This window comes from Macrotis lagotis, chromosome 1, assembly GCF_037893015.1.
Source record: "Macrotis lagotis isolate mMagLag1 chromosome 1, bilby.v1.9.chrom.fasta, whole genome shotgun sequence".
Classification (NCBI taxonomy): Eukaryota; Metazoa; Chordata; class Mammalia; order Peramelemorphia; family Peramelidae; genus Macrotis; species Macrotis lagotis.
This window is the reverse complement of record NC_133658.1, coordinates 127,643,654-127,663,769: the sequence shown is the minus strand read 5'-3', so window position 1 is coordinate 127,663,769 and position 20,116 is coordinate 127,643,654. Positions and strand designations below refer to the sequence as shown.

Genomic DNA, 20,116 nt, shown 5'->3' with positions numbered 1-20,116 from the left:
GCGAGGAAGGAGCGAAAGGGGCGAGGAGGGCGAGCAGAGGAGGGCTGAGGAGGGGGCAGAGAGCGGAGGAAGGAGAGGAGAAAGGGAGAAGCCCGGAGAAAGGCGGTGGGGAAGGCAGGCCGGGAGGAGGGCGTCGCGCCGAGGGCCGAGCCCAGCCGGGGCGGGGCGGGCGGGCGGGGCGGGCGCGCGAGCCCGGGCGGCAGAGGGGGCTTGTGGGTAACGGGGCCGCGGCGGCCGCAGCCGGAGCCGGAGCCGGAGCCGGAGCCGCAGCCGGAGCCGGAGCCGGAGCCGCAGCCGCAGCCGGAGCCGGAGCCGCAGCCGGAGCCGGAGCCGGAGCCGGAGCCGGAGCCGGAGCCGCAGCCGGAGCCGGAGCCGGAGCCGGAGCCCCGCGCGGGGCGTGCCAGGCCAGCGCGAGCGGAGCCCGGGGGCGCGGAGGCGCGGCGCGGCGGGGCTGCTATGGGGCCGGAGCGGCGGCAGCGGCGGCGGCAGCGGCGGCGGCCGCGGCGGCCCTAGCTGCCCTCGGAGCGGCCTCGCGGCCGGCCCCGTCCCGCCCGGGAAGCCCCGGGCCCGCGGCGGCGGCGGCCGCCCTTCTCTCCCCGCCCAGCGCCCGCTCCCGGCAGCGGCGCCCGAGCAGGACGAGCCCGCGGCTCACCCCGTGCATGTCGGCGCGGCCGGGCGGCGGCCCGGGACACGGCCCGTGAGGCGGGGAGCCGCCGCGAGCCCAGCCCGGCCCGGCCGGCCCAGGCCGGGCCCCTCGCTCGGCGCGCCCCGGAGGCGCTAGGCCCGGCCGGGGGGGCCCGAGCCCCGAGCCCGCGGGGGAGCAGGATGAGCCAGACGCCGGCGGCAGAGAAAATGTCCGGCGGCCGGGAGGTGGTGCCGTGGGACTGGGCCTTCGAGAACCGCCAGCGGCTGCTGGAGGCCCTGCTGTGGGACCCCCGCTCCCCCATCTACGTGGAGAGCCTCCTGGTGAGCGGGCAGCGGGCGGGCTCGGTGGGCCCCCGGGCAGACCCCCCCCCCCGCCCTCCTCGCCCCACCCTATCCCGCTGCCCCCTCCCCCTCCGCGGCGCCCCCTCCCCGGCCGAAACGGGGTCCCTCAGCGCCCCTCCCCCGCTGCCCGCAGTGGGATTAGGGACCCGAGCTTTCTCCCCCCTTCGGCCTTGCCCCCACCTCCAGCCCTCAGTTAGACACCCCCATTCTGCCTTGTGCCACCTCCTCCTCTGCCTGAAGGGCGCTCTTCTTCCAGCCTTCACCTTCGTAGCGCGCGTCCTCAGGGCTGGGGGTGTCAGACCCCCGTCGGAGCCCCGGCTCTTTGGGAGCGAGGGTGAGCCCTGAAGTGTCAGTGTCAGGGGGACCCCCCCCCAGCTGAGGACTCAGGGGACAGCTTGGGTAGGGGCACTCGGGGCTCCGGCTTCTGGAGACGCCTTTCCCTAGTTCGAATTGGGAATGTAGAGGTTACATGACTGTGGTCGGCTTTCCCCCCCCCCCCCCGCTGCCCCCCCCCCCCTTCCTTTAATCCTGTTTACTTCCCTTTTCTCCAACCAACTTCACATTGGATCACAGGACGGTAAAAAAGTCTTAAATGGTTTAATGCATCTTTAGACATCTTATAACCTTAGCCTGTTTTGGATTTTCCCAACTTCAAAATGCCCTCAGACGCGTTGTACCGGACATGGTGAATCAGTTTGATCTCTTTTCCAAATACACCAGACCCAATTCCATTTTAATAATCAAGGGAAGGGCCTCTGGTTAGATCTTGAATTCATCCAGTAACGAAGGAACTCGCTTTTGAAATAAGTATGATGAGAGTAAAGCATGATTCTTCATTTTCGTTAAGGTTAAAGATTGTGACAATTTGTTCAGGGTCTGAAGTGCTTCTATGGAAAGTATGTGGGCTCTGAACCCTCGAAAGGAAAGAATTTCGGGAAAAAATCCTTTTGGATATTAGATCTTGTTTCTCTGACTAGAGTTAGAAAGCGGTGATTTTTGTTTTTTGTTTTTCTTCAGTCTCTGAAAACCTTGGCGATAACTAGTCTCAATTCAGAAACTTTGTGACTGCATCCTGAGGAAAACTGTTTCTCTTCCTCTTTCCTTTGACTGACTTCTTATTACCAGCAGTTTACCCTTTGAGGCTGTTGGAGTCATTTACAGAATGACTCAGTCCTGTTTGTCCAAAGAGCTGGGACTGACTGAGCAGCTTGTGTCTGTATGTGCGGGAGTGTTGGGTGTAGCGATCTGCTGCATTGTATCTGTAGTGTTTGAAGTTTTCTTTTCATGTTTTCAAATTTTTTGCTTGGACGGCTAGACCACGTGACCTCGACAGGCTGGAGGAAGTGCTGCTTTGGAATAGGATAGAGTACATAGAGGGCACGAGTTTTCTTAAGGTAGAGGCAAAGAATTGTCTCTGGGCTGTGCTCCCAGCATTTTCACTTTGGTATTTTGCTAGGAATACTTTGACCTAAGGCCGGAAAGATCAGTTGAATATAGTACAGTAAATCTGAAACTCGAATCAGGTTAATACTTAACCTCTGATCAAAATCTTTTCACACTTTGCTTTATATCTTGAGACTTTGGAGATGATGCCCGAATCACTATGACTGGGCCATTGTAAAGTTAGGCTAATTTACATTAAGAAGATAATTCTATGCTAAAAGATTTTAAATCACTTAAAATTTTCATATTTTTTGGCAAGAGAGGACTTCTTGGTATCAGATTTGGAGTCAGAGAACTTGGGTTCAAATCTCTAACTCTTGCTTATACCTCTATTTCCTTGGAAACAATGGGTTTTAGTTTCTTATCTATAAAAATAAAGGGGTTGGCTTAGATGGCCTTTGCAATACCTTCTGCTTATATAAGTTTATGAAACATCACATATACCTACTGTATTCCTAGTTCAATCTTTAATTTGTTCAAGTTATATTTATTCAGTCCACATAATAATAATCACTGATTCGCTTTAAAGTTTACAAAATACTTTGCAAAACACATCGTCCTTTGATTCTGATAGCAATCCTGTGGGTTAGGGAGTATGTTACTCCCATTTTACTGAGTGGTAAAGTACTTTGCTCAAGATCTCCTTGCTAATGTGGGATTGAGGGATTCAGTTCCAGGTTTAATGACTCTTTTGCACTGCAACGGGATGTTAGGTACTAGGTGCTGTTACTATTTATTAATTTGACATTCAGTGTTTGTATCAGTGATGAAAAATTGCACTAGATGTTATTTCATGCTTTATTTTAGTTTAATAAAATCAAATCTGTATAGTACTGTCCAAGACTATTAAATTAAAATTCTCCTGCAATGCTTTTTCCTCCTTAGAACTAGAAAATTCAAGTTCTTATTTTGAAATTTTAATTGTTTAAATTTTAGCCTTCCTTAGCAATACAGTAGACTTGGTTTTAATTCAATGATCTGTTTCAAATATGGAGAATTAAATGATGAGAAGGAATACTTGTCAGAAGATTATGTCAAAGAATGTTTCCCTGGATACAGGTATCTACTTAGTTTTAAAGATTTGAAATTTTCCAGATAATTTTTTTCCCTAGGAATAGGGAAGGCAGTGGCAGCTGCTTTTCATTTTTTTTTCCTTTAGGTTTGTTGTAAAAAGATGATGTATATTTAGTTTTTAGCATAGTGAAAACTTGAGGTAGTTTTCTAGTGGGTAGAGTATAAAATATGAAAGCAATTCTACAGAGAAAATTTGAGAAAACCAAAATAATGTTACTGATATTTTCCATCCAAAATAGTTAACATGAAATAAAAGATACTTGTGGCATTTTGGGAGGCGGGGCATGAAAAAACTTAATTTCCTATTTTGTTTCAAAATTTCCATTTCCCCTCTTCTACCTACCCTACTCCCTACTTCCCACTACCCTGCAGTGTTTATAGATTCTTTCAATATATTCAAAACCCAAAGTTAGTTTGGAAAACTCTTTTCAATCTAAGACTTTAAGAATTAACTAAAGTGCAAAAAAGATTTTCATGTATATTTTGCTAGTAGCCTGGTTAGATTATTAGTTTGGCTTTAATAAAAATCAAGGAGAATTTTTACTTTTAAGAAGAATACTGTTTTGTTGGCAATGTTTTTGCTAAATAATTTTGAATAAGTAATGTTAATATCATCAATTTATATAAAAAACCCCCTAAAAATCACCTAACCATTTGCAGGCTGTAATCTGAAGGATAATATTGATCAACATACAGACCAAATTATTATTATTATTTTTTTCTGGAGAGATGGGTTACTTTTTTCCTTAGCCATATGACCCTGGTTAAATCACATAATCATTGAACCTCAATCTCCTAATCTGTAAAATTAGGATAATAAAGCACCTAATTTACAGGTTTCTTGTAAGGAACAAATGACATATCTAAAGTACTTTGCCAACTCATTCCATAAATCTTAGCAGCTGTCATTTAAACAATATGGTATAGCTTGGAAATGAAGAAAAGGTTTCAAAATAAATCAGACTATTGAAGGAATGATCTGGAGTAGAGGTTTTTGATGGAGATGTATGTCTGAAAAATATCCTGTTTTGGTACCATCATGATTTTATAGTCAACTTTTGGGGAAAGACATGGTTCTTTGAGTAGTTTTGTTAAGGTTTCATACTGTTTTTCTAAATGCTTTAGTAAAAGTCATTATATTTTGTTCTTACAACAAAGGATTTATAGTTCCTTATACAATCTTGTACTCAAACTTGAGGTAATTAGAAATTCAAAGGGTGTGGATCATAATCTCCATCATCATCTCATCAAATTCATGCTCATTTAGCATGATGTTAATTGCCATATTTTTCTGAAAAGCAGTATAGAATTTTTATCTTTATTTTGTCTGTGGCAATTGAGGTCTAGACCTGTATAGGACGTAGTAGGTGTTTAATAAATGTTTATCACTTTTCTCTGTATTTCAGCCCTCCCATACCCTCTCAGCAGAGAAGCTTGCCTCATATTTTATTGAAAAATTTTGAGACCATTCATGGAGATCTATCTCTTCTCCCCAGTTGCTCATCTCACATGACTTATATGCCTTTTGCCTTCTCTTCCTCCATTCATTTAATACACAGTTCCTAGACCAATTCATAGGTGCTTAAATACTAGTTCACTGATTTCAGGGTTATACCTTTAATATTAAAGGATACATTGTAAGTACCATAGTTGTCTTTCACCCTGATTCTCAAATTCTAGTGTTCTTTGCACTAGTTTTTTTCTTTATTAATAATTATCAATATTTATTTACTCATCTATTTATTTAATTAATTGTAATCCATAGAATTCCTGAGTAAAATATAACTTTTTTTTACAAGCCTGGCGTGGAGGTAGTAGATAAGAAATAATTTTTAAATATTGCAGTTTAAAACCTAAAATGTCTTATTTGACAAATTTCACTTTATTGCATCTGTAAACTGGAGGTAATGATACTATAAAGTGCTATACAAATTTTAGCTATGATTTATCAGCATAAGAACTGATCACTTTACCTTACTACTTAAGACTTTGTGAACTATCATTCAGTTATCTAATTAATGTAAAAGTCCATATATATGTTCTCATTATTTAATTTATGAATTAATTTTATTGGAAATTATCTTTTAGACATAATTCAGTGGAAAGAATATCAGTCTAGGAGTCATAGGACTTGAGTTTTATTCTATAATGTATTGTCTCAAAATATTTGGAAGGTAAAAATAAGTGTTTGTTTTGATGCAGTTTTATTTTTATGTTTTCATGTTGTAAAATAAGACAATAGAGAAAGAGAGGAAAGCTAGAAATAGTCTGACATGTATCTTAGAGATTTTTCACAGAAAGCAAATTCCAAAGGATAAGGACAGGATAAGTAGGATTCCTGGAATCAAATTTGATTAAAAATTTATTAATCACCTTTGTATAAGGCAATGTGCTGGATATTAGAGCTACAAAGACAAAATTAAGTCTCTGACTTCAAGGAACTTGATTCTTTAGGGAGATGACATGTACAAGTATGGTATAGGGAAAAATGTAATAGAGATCACTAACAAATATGAGGGCACATGTTTTCAGAGGGTCATGAGTAGTATTTGATATATGGTTGGATTTTGATAGTGAGTTGACTTTATATGCTGGGTAAAAGAGCCCCAGGGCCATCTATAGTACCCATTATTAGGTGGAGGAGCCAGGTTGGGATTTGGAGGGTTCTTTGTTAACCTTTTAGCTCTTAGATAATAATTTAACTTAGTGTGTGAGGATGCTTTGGATGTGTACCAACCACAGTTTTATACTTCTTGATGCTTAGATCTTTTATTTCATACCTGTTAAATTATGAAAGGAATAATTAATTTGAATGAATGGAAAAACATGAAGCACTTTCTATGTTCACTTTCTATGTATCCACTGTGTGGATACAAATAGAAAAAAATGAGACCATCTCTGCTTTCAAGTATCTTTCATTTAATGGGAAAGACAATACTTTTTTAGGCTTCAGCTACAAGTCAGAAGAACATTTTCAGTCTTTAAAGTGCAACAGCAAAGCAGATAGTAATGCACCCCTTCTTTGTAATTTTCTCTTCTGAAATTGTATCAGTTTTTGAGGTTGATCCATTTGACAGTACTTTGGTGAGAGGGGGTGGACTTTGTTTTCTTGGTCTTTAGCTGCCTGGACAACAGCACCCTCAGAAGCAGTTGCCAGGAGGCCACATTTTTATGAGGGTTACTTCTATTGTTATTGGCAGTGGGGTCTGGTCTGAAAGTAGAATGCTGCTGTTTGCAGATATCTTTGATTTTACCTGCCTGTCAATAGCAAAAGCTTCACCTTGAATGACTGAGGCTTGGGCTTGGAAGCAAGGTCAGTGATCTGAGTTGGGAGGAGGGGCATTGCCATGCCCTAGGCATATGAACAGATTCTAAGTTATCTCCATCAGGGTCAGAGGGTAGTAAGTAGTGTTTGAAGTAAGAGTGAGATGACATACCTTCTCAGAGCTATTTCTAAGAGGTTTGGGCAAAATAAATTCTGCTAATTCTCATGCCCACAGGGAGGACATAAAATCTGTATTCGCAGATGATAGTGTGTTGCATTCTTAGTTGATCTTAAGTACTTTCTCAGATTTAATAGCTTCAGTGCCTTACCAATCTGAGAATTCCTGGGAAAAACATACTCATTTATTCCCTGCTTTCTAGTCTCCATTGAAAAAGAATAAATCTTTTCTCATAGGTTATTATTCACATTAGCTTTAAAAAGCATGATATTAGCACAGAAAATGAGGTGTGATGTATAGGACAATGTTCTAATTGTCAAATAGTTGCAAATTTTGGGGTGATGGAACTGTAGATGGGCAAACCCTAGGTTATTGCTTTTCTCCACAGCAGTTAAATGATAGTGTTCTAGTAACCCTGGTTCTGAATTATAGTTATGCCAAAGTATAAATTGATAGCACTCAATTTTAGATGTAGTAGGAAGGGATGTGAATAGTTGCCTTGAATGAATTTGAAGGTAGTACTAAGGCCAGCAGTAGAGATAAGTTGCTGATTTTTTCTCCTTGTAGGTAGTACTTTTGCTCATTTTGCCTGCCCCTACTCTAGCCTTCATAGAATTATAGATTGTGCAAGAAACCTCAGGTCATGTAGACCAACTTCCCTATTTTATGACAGACCCAGAGAGGTTATTGACATGTAAAGATCACAACTACTAAATGACTGAAATGGGGGATCATAGCATTTTCCCCCCACTGCCTCCTTGTGTGCTTGTCACTGACCTTTTGCTTGAAGTTGGAGCTGCCAAATATCAGAAGTTGATAGAGAAAAATAATTTTTATCTAGGGTTTTTCTAAATCCATGAATATGAGCTAAAACTTAAACTTATATTCTTAATTGTATTCTAGGATACTGAGTGTGGAATAGGTGAAATTCTCTTTTTTAAATGAAAAAAATTTAAATTCATTATTATATATCTTATAATTGAGAGCTCTTTATTGTATTCACCTCCACAAATTTTCTTCTCTAGCTAATCACAAAGAAAAATTGTGGAATTAGTTGAGTGAAAATGTCTCTCTTCTTTACCAACTTTCCCAAGTCAGTTGCCCTAGCCACCCATTTCTTAGATCTTAAATAAAATATTCTGGAGAAAAGAGAGTATTTCTGTTCTTTCTTAGCTATTGTGTGTTTAAGTACTCATGCATCCTTTCAGTGTATATGCGTGCGCCTACAGACACTTTCTCTCCCCTGTTAGAATTCTTTCTGTTTTGGGAGTTTCCACTTGCCACACACACACACACACACACACACACACACGTATTTGGGAACACAAAATATGCTTCTAAATGCTTAGGTCATTTTTTTTGAAAGGTAACAAATAAACCCAGTCTTTTGTAAAAAAGTCATTCCAAAGAAAAATTTAACTTAATTCATTATTTTGCCTAGTTGCTCTTGTTTTGCCTTGACTGACATTGTGAAGAAATAAGGCATTTTTGTCCTATCTGTTAATGTAATGGGAACATTACTCTTTAAATACCTCATTTCTTCACTGGATAGCTTTAATCACTTCTTGAATTGGATTGAAATCTATATCCTCCTAACTTCTTTAGGACTGAAGGAGACCTTAAGAGTTTTTATCTAGTCCTGTTCTTTCATTTATAGAGGAAGCTTATACCTAGATAAGTTAAATGGCTTCATTAATTTACTTTAACTGATTGCTTCTATTTTTTTTTTTCTGGAGCAACATTTAGTAAACTTGTTCCTTTTATGAAATAGTTTTTTCACCATTTAGATATAGTTATTTCCTCCTAGTTTTTCCTTTTTTTGGCAAAACATAGTTCAAAAAAACCCAAACCAAAAGAACATTGTCTGGCATAACTTTTCTAAACTTTTTGCTATTTGTGATTGTCCTTAGATGCACTGTACTTTGTCAGTATTTTTGTGATGATAATAACTATTAGTGTTTATAGAGTGCTTTAAGCTTTGCAAATCTCTCTGCATATATTTACTCATTTGATCCTCACAATAATCCTAGGAGGCAGGGACTATTACTAGCCCCATTTTGCAATGAAGAAACAGATTTATTAGAGAGGTGAAGTGACTTTCCCAGGTTCACACAACTAATTACATGTTAGGAGTTAAATTTGAACTCAGGCCTTTCTAATTTCAAAGGCCAGTATGGCACCTACATGAATATAATACTTCAGATTAATCTGATTATCTTAGAGTATACATCCTATTTCCCATGATTTAGATCTGTTATTACTGAACACAAAGGGATGTCCCTTTCTTAGCTACTTTATTGGACTCTATTTCATCTTATGGTTAAGTGAAGCTTTTTTTTAAATATGTAAAGCAGGTTTTGGCTATTCCTGGTCAGAGCTTTCTTTTCTTAGTTTTTTTTGGTTCTTTGAACCTAAATGTAGAATTAAGCATTTATAACATTTCATGTTGACCCAGCATCCCAAATGGGTGAGATTGTTTTGAGTCTATTCTTTCATACTTTTGTACTCCCTACAAATTTGATAAGGATATAGGATAAAAATGCTTTAGGTACAGAGGCAGAATATTGTGGCATTCCTTTCAACTTAATTTCAAATCGTGAGTGAAAAAACTTGCAGGTAAGATTGTTCAATCAGCTGTAGATGCATCCCACAAGCTTTCTTCCAGATTCATTTTATCACTTTATCCATGTCATAAAAGATTTTGTTATTAGCTTTGTTACAAGCAAGACAAATTATATATATATGTATATATATACATATACATATATATATATATATATATATCTCATTCCCTTAGTGTAGGAATAGGGTCAAAAAAAGGAAATTAAATTATTTGGTTATGACTTCATAATGAAAAATGAGTAATTAATAATCCTAGTAATCACTTTAAAGTGCTATATAGATGTTATTTTGAGAGCCTACCTAGCATAGTCAAATGGAGAGAGAACCAACTCTGGCTAGGTCAAAAGACCTAGGGAATAAATCATTCCACTATTATTGTGCTTCGGACAAGTCACAATCTTTGTGGGCTTTTGTTCCACAACTATAAAGTGAAGGTATTAGACTAGAAGTCTTCTCAGGTCCCTTTCAGTTCTATATCTATAGTCCTATGATTTTTCTAAATGCCCACAAACCATTTGGTCATTTAGAGGATTTTTGTGGATCATTGGTATAGTGATAAGGTTAAAAAAGTCTGTGATTATTTGACTCGGAGAAGGCAAGACTGAAAGGTTTTCATAAAGAATAGGTGTACTGTATGTATGTATATATATATATATATGTATATATATGTATATCTGTGTATGTATATGTCTTACAGAAAGATAGTGACAGGAGGTTTCTTGTTTTCATTGAGGATAGACTTAGAACAAATGGCTTAAATGACAGCATCTCGGCAAACATTTATTTTTGTTCAGTCTTTTAGTTGTGTCAGACTTTCCATGACCCCTTTTGCAGTTTTCTTGGCAAAGCCACTGGAGTGATTTGCCATTTCCTTCTCCAGTTCATTTGACATATGAGAAACTGAGGCAAACAGTGACACAGCTAATAACTATCTAAGACTGAGTTCTGCTCAGGTTTTCCTAACTGCAAGTCCAACATGTTATCCTTCAGGTATGGAAGACAGCTAGTGCAAAGACTGCATAAGATACAGTTGAGTTGGAGACAAAAGACCTCAGTTTTGAATGTTTACTGAAGCCCATTGGTTTGTTTGTTTGTTCCTTCCTTCCTTCCTTCCTTCCTTCCTTCCTTCCTTCCTTCCTTCCTTCCCCCACTTTAAATTTATTTATTTATTTAGAATTTTACAATTTTTTTCCCCTAATCTTGAAGCCTATTGGTTTCAATCAAGTCACTTCACCTTTATTTAATTTGGGCACTTCTGGTGATAAGTATTCACTTTAATTCAACAAGTACTTATTGAGCTCAGTGTGCTAGATGCTGGGGATGCAGAGGCCAGAATGAAAACAGTTCCTGACCTTAAGCAGTTTATTTTATTGAAATATGTATAAAGTGTGTACAAAAACAAATGTACACATGTTTATTGTTGTTATTGTTATTGTTGTCATGCTCCAAGTGTACCAAAGTGATTTCATAGTGTTGGGGTCAAGGTATGATGTGTCTGGCTATGCCTCTACCACAAAGGAGGCACAAATTGTTTTAATGAACATTCAGGATGGAAACGTTTTTACATCTTGCATTTTTGCCAAACTACTTTTATTCCTCTTTACTCATAAAGCACAGGATCTTCTTTGATACATGCAAGCCATGCTAGACAGTCTTATGCAGTGTTTCCCATGTCTTACAACAGTACCACAGTTCTTCAGAGAGACTTTGAGGGTGTCCTTGTATTACTTCTCACCTCCATGGAGCATCTTGGCATGTAAACCATACCAGAGAGTTTAAATGCTTGTCAGTTCAGTTTGAGAAAGGACTTGAGTGTATGGCACCTTATCTTGCTAGGTGATCTTTAGAATCTTTACACATATGCATAAATAAAAGCCTCACTTTACAATAATAACAACATTTTTATAGCCTTCCAGGTACCAAGCACTTTATAATTATCTCATTTGATTCTCACAATAAGCTGGGAGGTAGGCACTATTATTATTTGCATTTTCCAATCAGGGGACTGAGGCAGATGAAGATTAAGTGTTATGCTCAAGCTCACACAGATAGGAAGTTTCTAAAGCCAAATTTGAACTAGGGAAGAAGAATCTTTCTGACTCCAGGCCCTGTACTATATCCACTGCGCCACCTAGCTGCCTGAAAAGAGACATTAGAGAAGTAAAAACAGTGCTATGAATTAGGATGTGTAAGGAAGTTCAACTTTTTGGTTGAAGTTATCTGAGAACAAGGATATGGTGACATTGCTATTTTAGCTTGAAGGAGCAGTTGAGATCCAGGAAGGCTGTTCATTCTAGCTATAATAGGAAGTAGGGATTATGTATTCTGTTAGAGAGTGACTGGGGATGTGAGTTTGAATACAGTGAGTTTAGTAGGTGAGATGTGAAGTTAAAATCTGTTACTTGATGAGGTGAGGCTACCTTTGGGATAAATTTGGGTGGGAAAGTTAAAGGAATTACACTACAGTATTTTGCTTGGGATATTTTCTGGGCTGTATTAAAGACTTCTTGGGAAAGACTTAGCCCAGTGATACTTTGGAGGGGACTTTTATGTAGTTATTAGGTAATTATCATTTTACCAAGGGAATTCTCAGTTTTTCAACTCTGTATTTTTTTGTCTTGGTACCTCTAGAATGTAGACAGTAAATTTATCTATAGGATTAAATGTTATTGATAAATGGTAGTAAAAATAAGTTTTGTTCAGAACCTTTCACTACTGCATATATTCCCTTTGAACCCTAGTCTTATGTTACCATCTCCACTTGGAGGGCCTAATACTGACTTGTTCATTGGTCTTAGTGATAGATAGCTTTTTATTTATGCAAAATTGTGCTATGTTATCCCAGCTAATGGACACCTAAGTGGCACAGTGAATATGGAATAGAGTTTGAAGTCAGGAATACTCATCTTCCTGAATTCAGATCTGGACTGGAACACTCACTAGCTGATCCCAGACTAGACACTTAGCCCTGTTTGCCTCAGTTTCCTCATCAGCAAAATGAGCTGGGGAAGGAACAGGCAAACTATTGCAGTATTTTTGCAAAAATGAATAACCAAAAGACTCAAATAGGATCATAAAAAGCTGGACATGACAAACAGCTGAACCACAGAAATCTGGATAGTGTTGTTTTATGAATTATAGTTGTTTCTCAGCTGACTAATATCGTTGCATTGCTTTAAACTTTAATCATCATTCGAATGTTTGATTTGTTTGTTCTATTCAGTGTTAACCTTTCTTCATTTACTCTATCCTGCAATTTAGCAGAACCCTTTAAACCCCAAGGAAGAAGAACTTTGCTTTGCCTTGTTCTTTGTGCTTTTGTTCGGCCTTATGCTTGACTGCTACAGGAAATCCTATTTGCTTCTTGAAGCCAGAATTCCTTTCAAGGGTGTGACTTTAGGTACTTGGTTAGTAAAGAAGATGCCAAATCCTCTCAGCTCATTAAAAATTATACAGGGAATGCTCTGGGTTAGGGAAGTTATCATGTACTCTCAAAAACTCAGGAGGAGGATGCTCTGATACTTTTTCAACTTTCTTTAGCAGATATATTTCCTCTAAATAAGAAGATTTTCTTTACCCTTGAAGAAAAACTTTGGTTCCTAAGAAAGGAGAATTAAGCTCAATATTTTAAAATTAAAACTTCAAAACTCTTATATTTCTTTGTAGTTAATGAGTAGAGAAAAGCAAGGAAAAAGTTAAATGATTTAAATAAAAAGGTAACTGCTTAGAAGATCATAGTCTTGGGATCATAAGATATAGAGCAGGTAAGAATTGAGCAAGCATCTAATCCACCTAAACTCTCATTCTATAGATGAGGAAATAGAAACTCAATGAATCCAGGTGACTTTTACAAAGACATGCAATAAATAAGAGAGCTCCAATTTGAATCCAGGTCATCTGACTCTTAAGTCCTGGTGATCTTTTCCATTACACTATGCTTTTTTAACTTGAGAAAAATTGTCCAAGTAGATCCAAGTTTGGGGTATATTGTTATTCAGATAATTGCACCTAAGTTATGATGAACTTTTTTGGTTGGAAAGTGATAAAAATAGTCAAATAGTTATTTAAATTATACATCAAAATGGTATATTATAAAAAGAAAGAACAAAAACTGGATTATTTTCTTTAAAAAAAATTGAAGCTTACTTTTTTATATCTGAATTCATTAGTCTACCAAACTATTTTGGTTAATGAAAATACTTATGTTTCAGAGTTTTGAAATATTTGAAATTATTTAGTTATTCCACTTTAAGTGATAATATATTCATAAAGCTGAAAACTACAGACTGAAGAGCAATCATTTTTCCATTCTAAAAAAAAAAGGAATTACACTATAGTATTTTGCTACCCAGTCAATTTATTTTTTTTCTTAAGGGGGTACGTTGTGCCAGAATTTGGAGTCTTTGAAGTATCCTTATTTAGATCTCTTCTTTGGGCCATTTGCTACTTGAATAATCTTAGGCAGTCAGAGAACCTTTGGCCTCATTTTCCTGATTGGGTAAGCATGGGGCTTGGACTTGATGACCTTTGAAGTTCTAAGTCTTGTGAGATTTTTCTAGTCAAACCTAGAAGTTGAAATTCCTGTACTTTTATTTTTAATATTTAAAATCTTGAGTAAATTATTTAATCCTTGGACATTTCACTTTATCCTGTAGATGATAAGGCTGGGTAATGTTATAAAATAAAATTAATACATATAAAACTCAGCTGTTTTTTAGCAAAAGTATCCTATGAATGATTTATTACAGAACTATTTTATTTTTTCTAAAATATATTGTCTCTATTTTTATTGCTAAACTGCAAGATAAAAATAATGAACAAGCTTTAGATAGAACCTTCCTTAGTCACTCAACTAAACTTTTTACTACTATTCCATGAAGCTTTTTATTTGTCTACTTTTTGTTATTTTCATTAGAAATGTATTTTGCAGTTTTGAAAGCATCTTACAATTTGAGAACAGAAACCTAAATTCCAAAGTACTTTGATATTTTGAATATTATGTAAGATTTTCTAGCATTTTTGAAAATTTTGAAACCTGGTATCTACTTTGAGATTTATGATTTATCTGTTTTTTTCTAAAAAAGAAAAGTTTGTTTTGTAGTCTTGGATTACAACTGAAAGTGGAAGTTCTCTTGAGATTGTAATACTGCCTGCTTCATTATTTTTAGATGAAAAATCTTGCTATAACTAATTTGTCTCTGATTACAACCAGTCCATACACCTCTTCTTTCCACTTTATACTTTTCTTATCCATTTTAATTGTGAACTTTGTATTCTTAACTTGCCTTCATTCTTACAGTTACAAATCCCACTCCCTCTCCTAGCAGATTTTAGCACTACGTTTAGCCCTTTCCTCCAGTTTAATTTGACACATTTTTATTAAATGCCTATTATATGCAAAGGTCCTTTAATTCTTCACTTGAGTGAAGTTAAGTTCTTTTCAGCTAATCTTTAAAGCTGGGTAATGCTTTTCCTCAGCTTCCTCTGCTTTTGTTCCTTCTCTGGACATGGAGTATAGTTAGAGGAATTTAAACCCTATCGATTTCATCTACTCAGTTATTTTGCTATCAACTCAACTGGTCCTTCATTGATAAATGGCAATCCTTTTTATTAATTTATTGACGTCTTGTCAAAATTCTCACATCTGCTTGCAACTTTTTCCTTAAATTCAACATTTGTTAAGTACCTATTATTTCAAGACACTTCTCTCTTTAAAACCCCTAAGTCAACCTTTCCCTTCTCATTCTCTTCAGATAAACTTTACTTCTACTTTATTGAGAAGATTGAAACTATCTAAGCCTAACTTCTTTTGGCTCTTATTTTTCCCAACCTCTGTATGTTTTCCCCATCCTCATGTTCTTTCCTATAATTTCAGAGGAGGAGATTGTACTCCCTCTTGCCCTGGCTTTACTTTTCGCCTCTATACTGTTGTCATCTCATTGTGCTTCAATTGGAACTTTGCTCTATTTCCAATATCATTCTTTTGACTAGCTCCTCTCTCTTTCTCACTTGTTAATGAAAAACTTGTAGAAAGAGTAGGTTATATTCATTGCCTCTTTTCCTTGCTATCCTTTTACACTTCAAATACTTGCAGTCTGGCTTTATTTCTTTTTTTTTTTAGTTTTTTTTGCAAGGCAATGGGGTTAAGTGGCTTGCCCAAGGCCACACAGCTAGGTAATTATTAAGTGTCTGAGACCGGATTTGAACGCAGGTACTCCTGACTCCAAGGCTGGTGCTTTATCCACTACGCCACCTAGCTGCCCCAATGAGTGTATGTACATATATATATATATATATATATATATATATATATATATATATTTCACACACTTCTTTGAATCAATTCTTTTTTTTTTTGCAAGGCAAATGGGATTAAGTGGCTTGCCCAAGGCAACACAGCTAGGTAATTATTAAGTGTCTGAGACCAGATTTGAACCCAGGTACTCCTGACTCCAGGGCTGGTGCTTTATCCACTATGCCACCTAGCCACCCTCCCCCTTTATTTCTTAAACCTTGAGATAATTCTCTTGAAAGGCATCAGTGGGGGTGGAGCCAAGATGGCAGTGTGAAGGCAGCATTTCCCAGGAACTCCTTTCTCCCAAAACTCCAAAAGCCATTAAATTATGACTCTAGCCAAAATTTAGAGGGGCAGAACCCACAGAAAGACTGAATGATACATTTTCTCAGTCCAAGATAACTTAGAAGTTCTGCAGGAAAGGTGTGTTTCACCAGGACCCGGAGCTGGAAAAAAGCCCAGGTCACAGCACAGCCTGGGAACAGCTTGAAGGGGGGTGGGGGGAGAATTCTGCTACACCAGAATGAGTGTGGAGTGAGGGAGCACCGGTTGCAGAACCTGCAGTGAGAATCTGGAGAAAGCAGCCTTTACCTTCAGAGCACAGCCCACAGGGGAGTAGGGGGGGGCGGTCAAGGGAGACTGCGGAAATTTCTTTGCTCTCCCTTGTGGTAGGATTCTGCTGTTTGCCTTTGCCCACACTCAGATCCAGGTTGCAGTTTGGGCTTCCATACTAAGATAAGGGAGCAGGACCCCTCCTTACAGCTCCAGGGAAGGCAGAGGTGCTGTGGTCATCTATATATCAAAGCACAGTCTAGAGAGCATAAGACCTTGGAGGAATAAAGGTCCCAGTGGGGGACATCCCCCCCAAAATAAACCAAAGTCTTGGAAGTGCTATAAATTAGTCTTGGACTGAGGAAATGGGTAAACAACAGAAAAAGAAGAATCTGACCATAGAAAATTTCTTTAGTCCCATGGAAGATTAAAACACATACTCAGATGATGACAAAATCAAAGCTTCTGTATCCAAAACCTCCAAGAGAAATAGAAAATGGGCTCAAATTATGGATGAGCTCAAAAAAAGACTTTGAAAAGCAATTAAGGGAAGTAGAGGAAAAATTGGGAAGAGAAATGACAGCGGTGCAGATAAATCATGAAAACCAAGTCAACAGCTTGGTAAAAGAAATACAAAAAAAAATGAAGAAAATAATATGTTAAAAACCAGTTTAGGCCCAATGGAAAAAAAGCAACACAAAAGGCAAATGAGGAGAAGAATGCCTTAAAAAGCAGAATTGGCCAGCTTGGAAAAAAAAGGAGATTAAAAAAAGCTCTTTGAAGAAAATAACTCCTTCAAATGCAGAATGGAACTAAAGGAAGCTGATGACTTGCGAGAACTCAGGAAGAAATAAAATTATTCCAAAAAAACCCCCCAAATTTTAAGAAAATTTGAAATATCTCATTGGAAAAACAACTGATATCAAAAAGAGATCCAGGAGATATAATGTAAAAATTATTAGTCTACCTGAAAGTCACAACCAGGAAAAGAGCCTAGATTACACTTTTCAAGAAATAATACAGTAAAATTGTTCTGAGATCCTAGAAGCAGAGGGTAAAATAGAAATTGAGGGAATTTATCGGTCACCTCCTGAAAGAGATCCCAAAAGAAAAACTTCCAGGAATATTATAGCCAAATTCCAAAACTCCCAAACCAAAAAGAAAATCCTAAAAGCTGCCAGAAACAAACAATTCAACTACTGAGGCTCCATAGTCAGGATTACACAGGATCTGGCAGCATCTACATTAAGGGCTTTTAGGAATTGGAATATGATATTCCAGAAGGCAAAAGATCTTGGTTTACAACAGAGAATCAACTACCCAGCAAAACTAAACATCCTTTTTCAGGGGAAAAGATGGACTTTTAATGAAAAAGGGGACTTTCATACTTTCCTATTGAAACAACCAGAGCTGAACAGAAAGGTTGATCTCCAAGTACAGGACTCTGGTGAACCATAGAGGGGGTGGATGAGAAGGACTAACTATGAGGAATTTAATGATATTGAACTGTTTGTATTCCTCTGTGGGAAGAAGATATTGATAACTCATATGAACTTTCTCATTTATAAGAGCTGTTAGAAGGGGTGTGTGTATGTGTGTATACATATATACATACATATATATATATATACATATATATGTATATATATAGACAGGGCACAAGAAGGAGAGGAATATAATGGTATAATATAGTAAAAAGATGGAGTCAATGAGTGATAAAGGAAAGTACTGGGAGGAAGGGAAAGGAGATGAAGAAGCTAAGAAATTTCACATAAGAGTCAAGGAAAAAGCTTTTTCAATGGAGTGGGAAGGGGGAAGGCAAGGGGGAATGAGTGAGCCTTCATTCTCATCAGAAATGGCTCAGAGAGGAAATAACATATACACTTAATAGGGTATAGAAATCTGTCTTACCCTAGAGAAAAATGAGAAGAAAGGGATGGGGATAAGGGGGAATGGGGAGAGGGAAGAGGGGAAAATAGGTGATAGAAGAGAGGAAAGATTGAGGGAGAGAGTACTCAGATACAATACACTTTTGGACAGGGCCAGAATGAAAGGAGAGAGACAGAATAGAATAGAATAGAATAGAATAGAATAGAATAGAATAGAATAGAATAGAATAGAATAGAATAGAATAGAATAGAATAGAATAGAATAGATGAGGAGTAGGGAGGAATAGAATAGAATAGATGAGAGTAGGGAGGAATAGAATGGAGGGGAAATACAGCTAGTAATAGCAACTGTGGGAAAAATATTGAAGCAACTTCTCTGGTGGACTTAAGATAAAGAAAACATTATCCCAGAGAGAGAGCTATTGGAATCTGAATACAGACTGAAGTATATATTTTTTTCTTTCTCTCACTATTATTGAGGTTTCTCATCTTCTTGGGGGGGGGTTATGCTTACTCTTATAACAAAATTATTGTTATAATAGTAATAATAAATTAAAGTTCACTTGCAAAAAAAATTTTAAAAAAGAAAAGAAAAATTAAAAAAAATTTAAGAATTGGAAAAAAAAGAATTATGTAGGATGGACAGGCATGGATGGATTGCAATCTGTATCATTTGAGGGAACTTCCCAATTAATTAAATCACATTTGAGTAGTCTTTATTCCATGTTATAAGCAATTATCTTGGAGTTGGAGGGAATGTCCTGAATAAAGAAAACATGAGTGATATAAAATCAAGGTATAAATAAAAATTTATTTTAAAAGAGAAAAAAAGGCATCAGTGTCCTCCTTATTGCAAGATTCAATGGTCTTTCTATCTTCATCTTTCTCTTCTTTTTTTTTTTTTAGGTGGGGGTTTGCTAAGCAATGGGGTTAAATGACTTGCCCAATGTCTTGAGGCTGAATTTGACCTCAGGTCCTCCTGACCCCAGGACTGGAGCTCTATCCACTGCACTCCACTTAGCTGCTCCACTTCTTCACCTCTTTACAACTTTTAACTTTTCTTTTTAGAAAAGTTTTATTTATTTTGAGTTTTACAATTTCCCCCCCAATCTTGCTTCCCTCCCCCCACCCCTCACAGAAGGCAGTTTGTTAATCTTTACATCATTCTGATAGTTTGCATTGATCTAAATTGAATGTGATAAGAGAGAAATCATATCCTTAAGGAAGAAACATATAGTATGTGATATAGCAGAATTACACAATAAGATAACATTTTTTTAAAAATGAAAGGTAATAGTCTTTGGTCTTTGTTCAAATTCCACAATTCTTTCTCAGGATATAGGCGGCATTCTCCATTGCAGATAACCCAAGATTGTGCCTGATTGTTGCCCTGCTGGTATGAGCAAGCCTATTATGGTTGATCATCATTCCCATGTTGCTGTTAGGGTGTACAATGTTCTTCTGTTCTTCCTATCTCGCTCAGCATCAGTTATTGTAAATCCTTCCCTGAATTCCCATTCCTCCTGGTTTCTAATAGAACAATAGTGTTCCATCACATACATATACCACAGTTTGTTAAGCCATTCCTCAGTTGATGGACATTCCCTCAGTTTCCATTTCTTTGCCACCACAAACAGGGCTGCTATGAACATTTTGTACAGATGATGTTTTTACCCTTTTTCATAATCTGTTCAGGATATAGACCCATTAGTGGTATTGCTGGATCAAGGAATATGTGCATTTTTGCTGTCTTTTGAGTATAATTCCAAATTGCTCTCCAGAAAGACTGGTTGAATTCACAGCTCGACAAC

At 38.1% G+C, this 20,116-nt stretch overlaps 1 protein-coding gene across 7 annotated transcripts in view; it reads left to right on the top strand.

The window, feature by feature from the left end:
- The first annotated feature begins 844 nt into the window (after positions 1-844).
- ROCK2 (Rho associated coiled-coil containing protein kinase 2) overlaps positions 845-20,116 on the top strand; it is a 147,278-nt gene continuing 128,006 nt past the window's right edge. For 4 of the 7 annotated variants that reach the window (XM_074207684.1, XM_074207706.1, XM_074207697.1 and 1 more), the window contains exon 1: positions 846-966. In XM_074207684.1, the coding sequence (XP_074063785.1) occupies positions 853-966 (114 nt within the window). In that variant the 5' untranslated portion in view covers positions 846-852. Of the gene's footprint in view, positions 967-20,116 lie in introns of all 7 variants that reach the window. The other 3 variants (XM_074207712.1, XM_074207713.1, XM_074207676.1) reach the window with 2 other exon arrangements.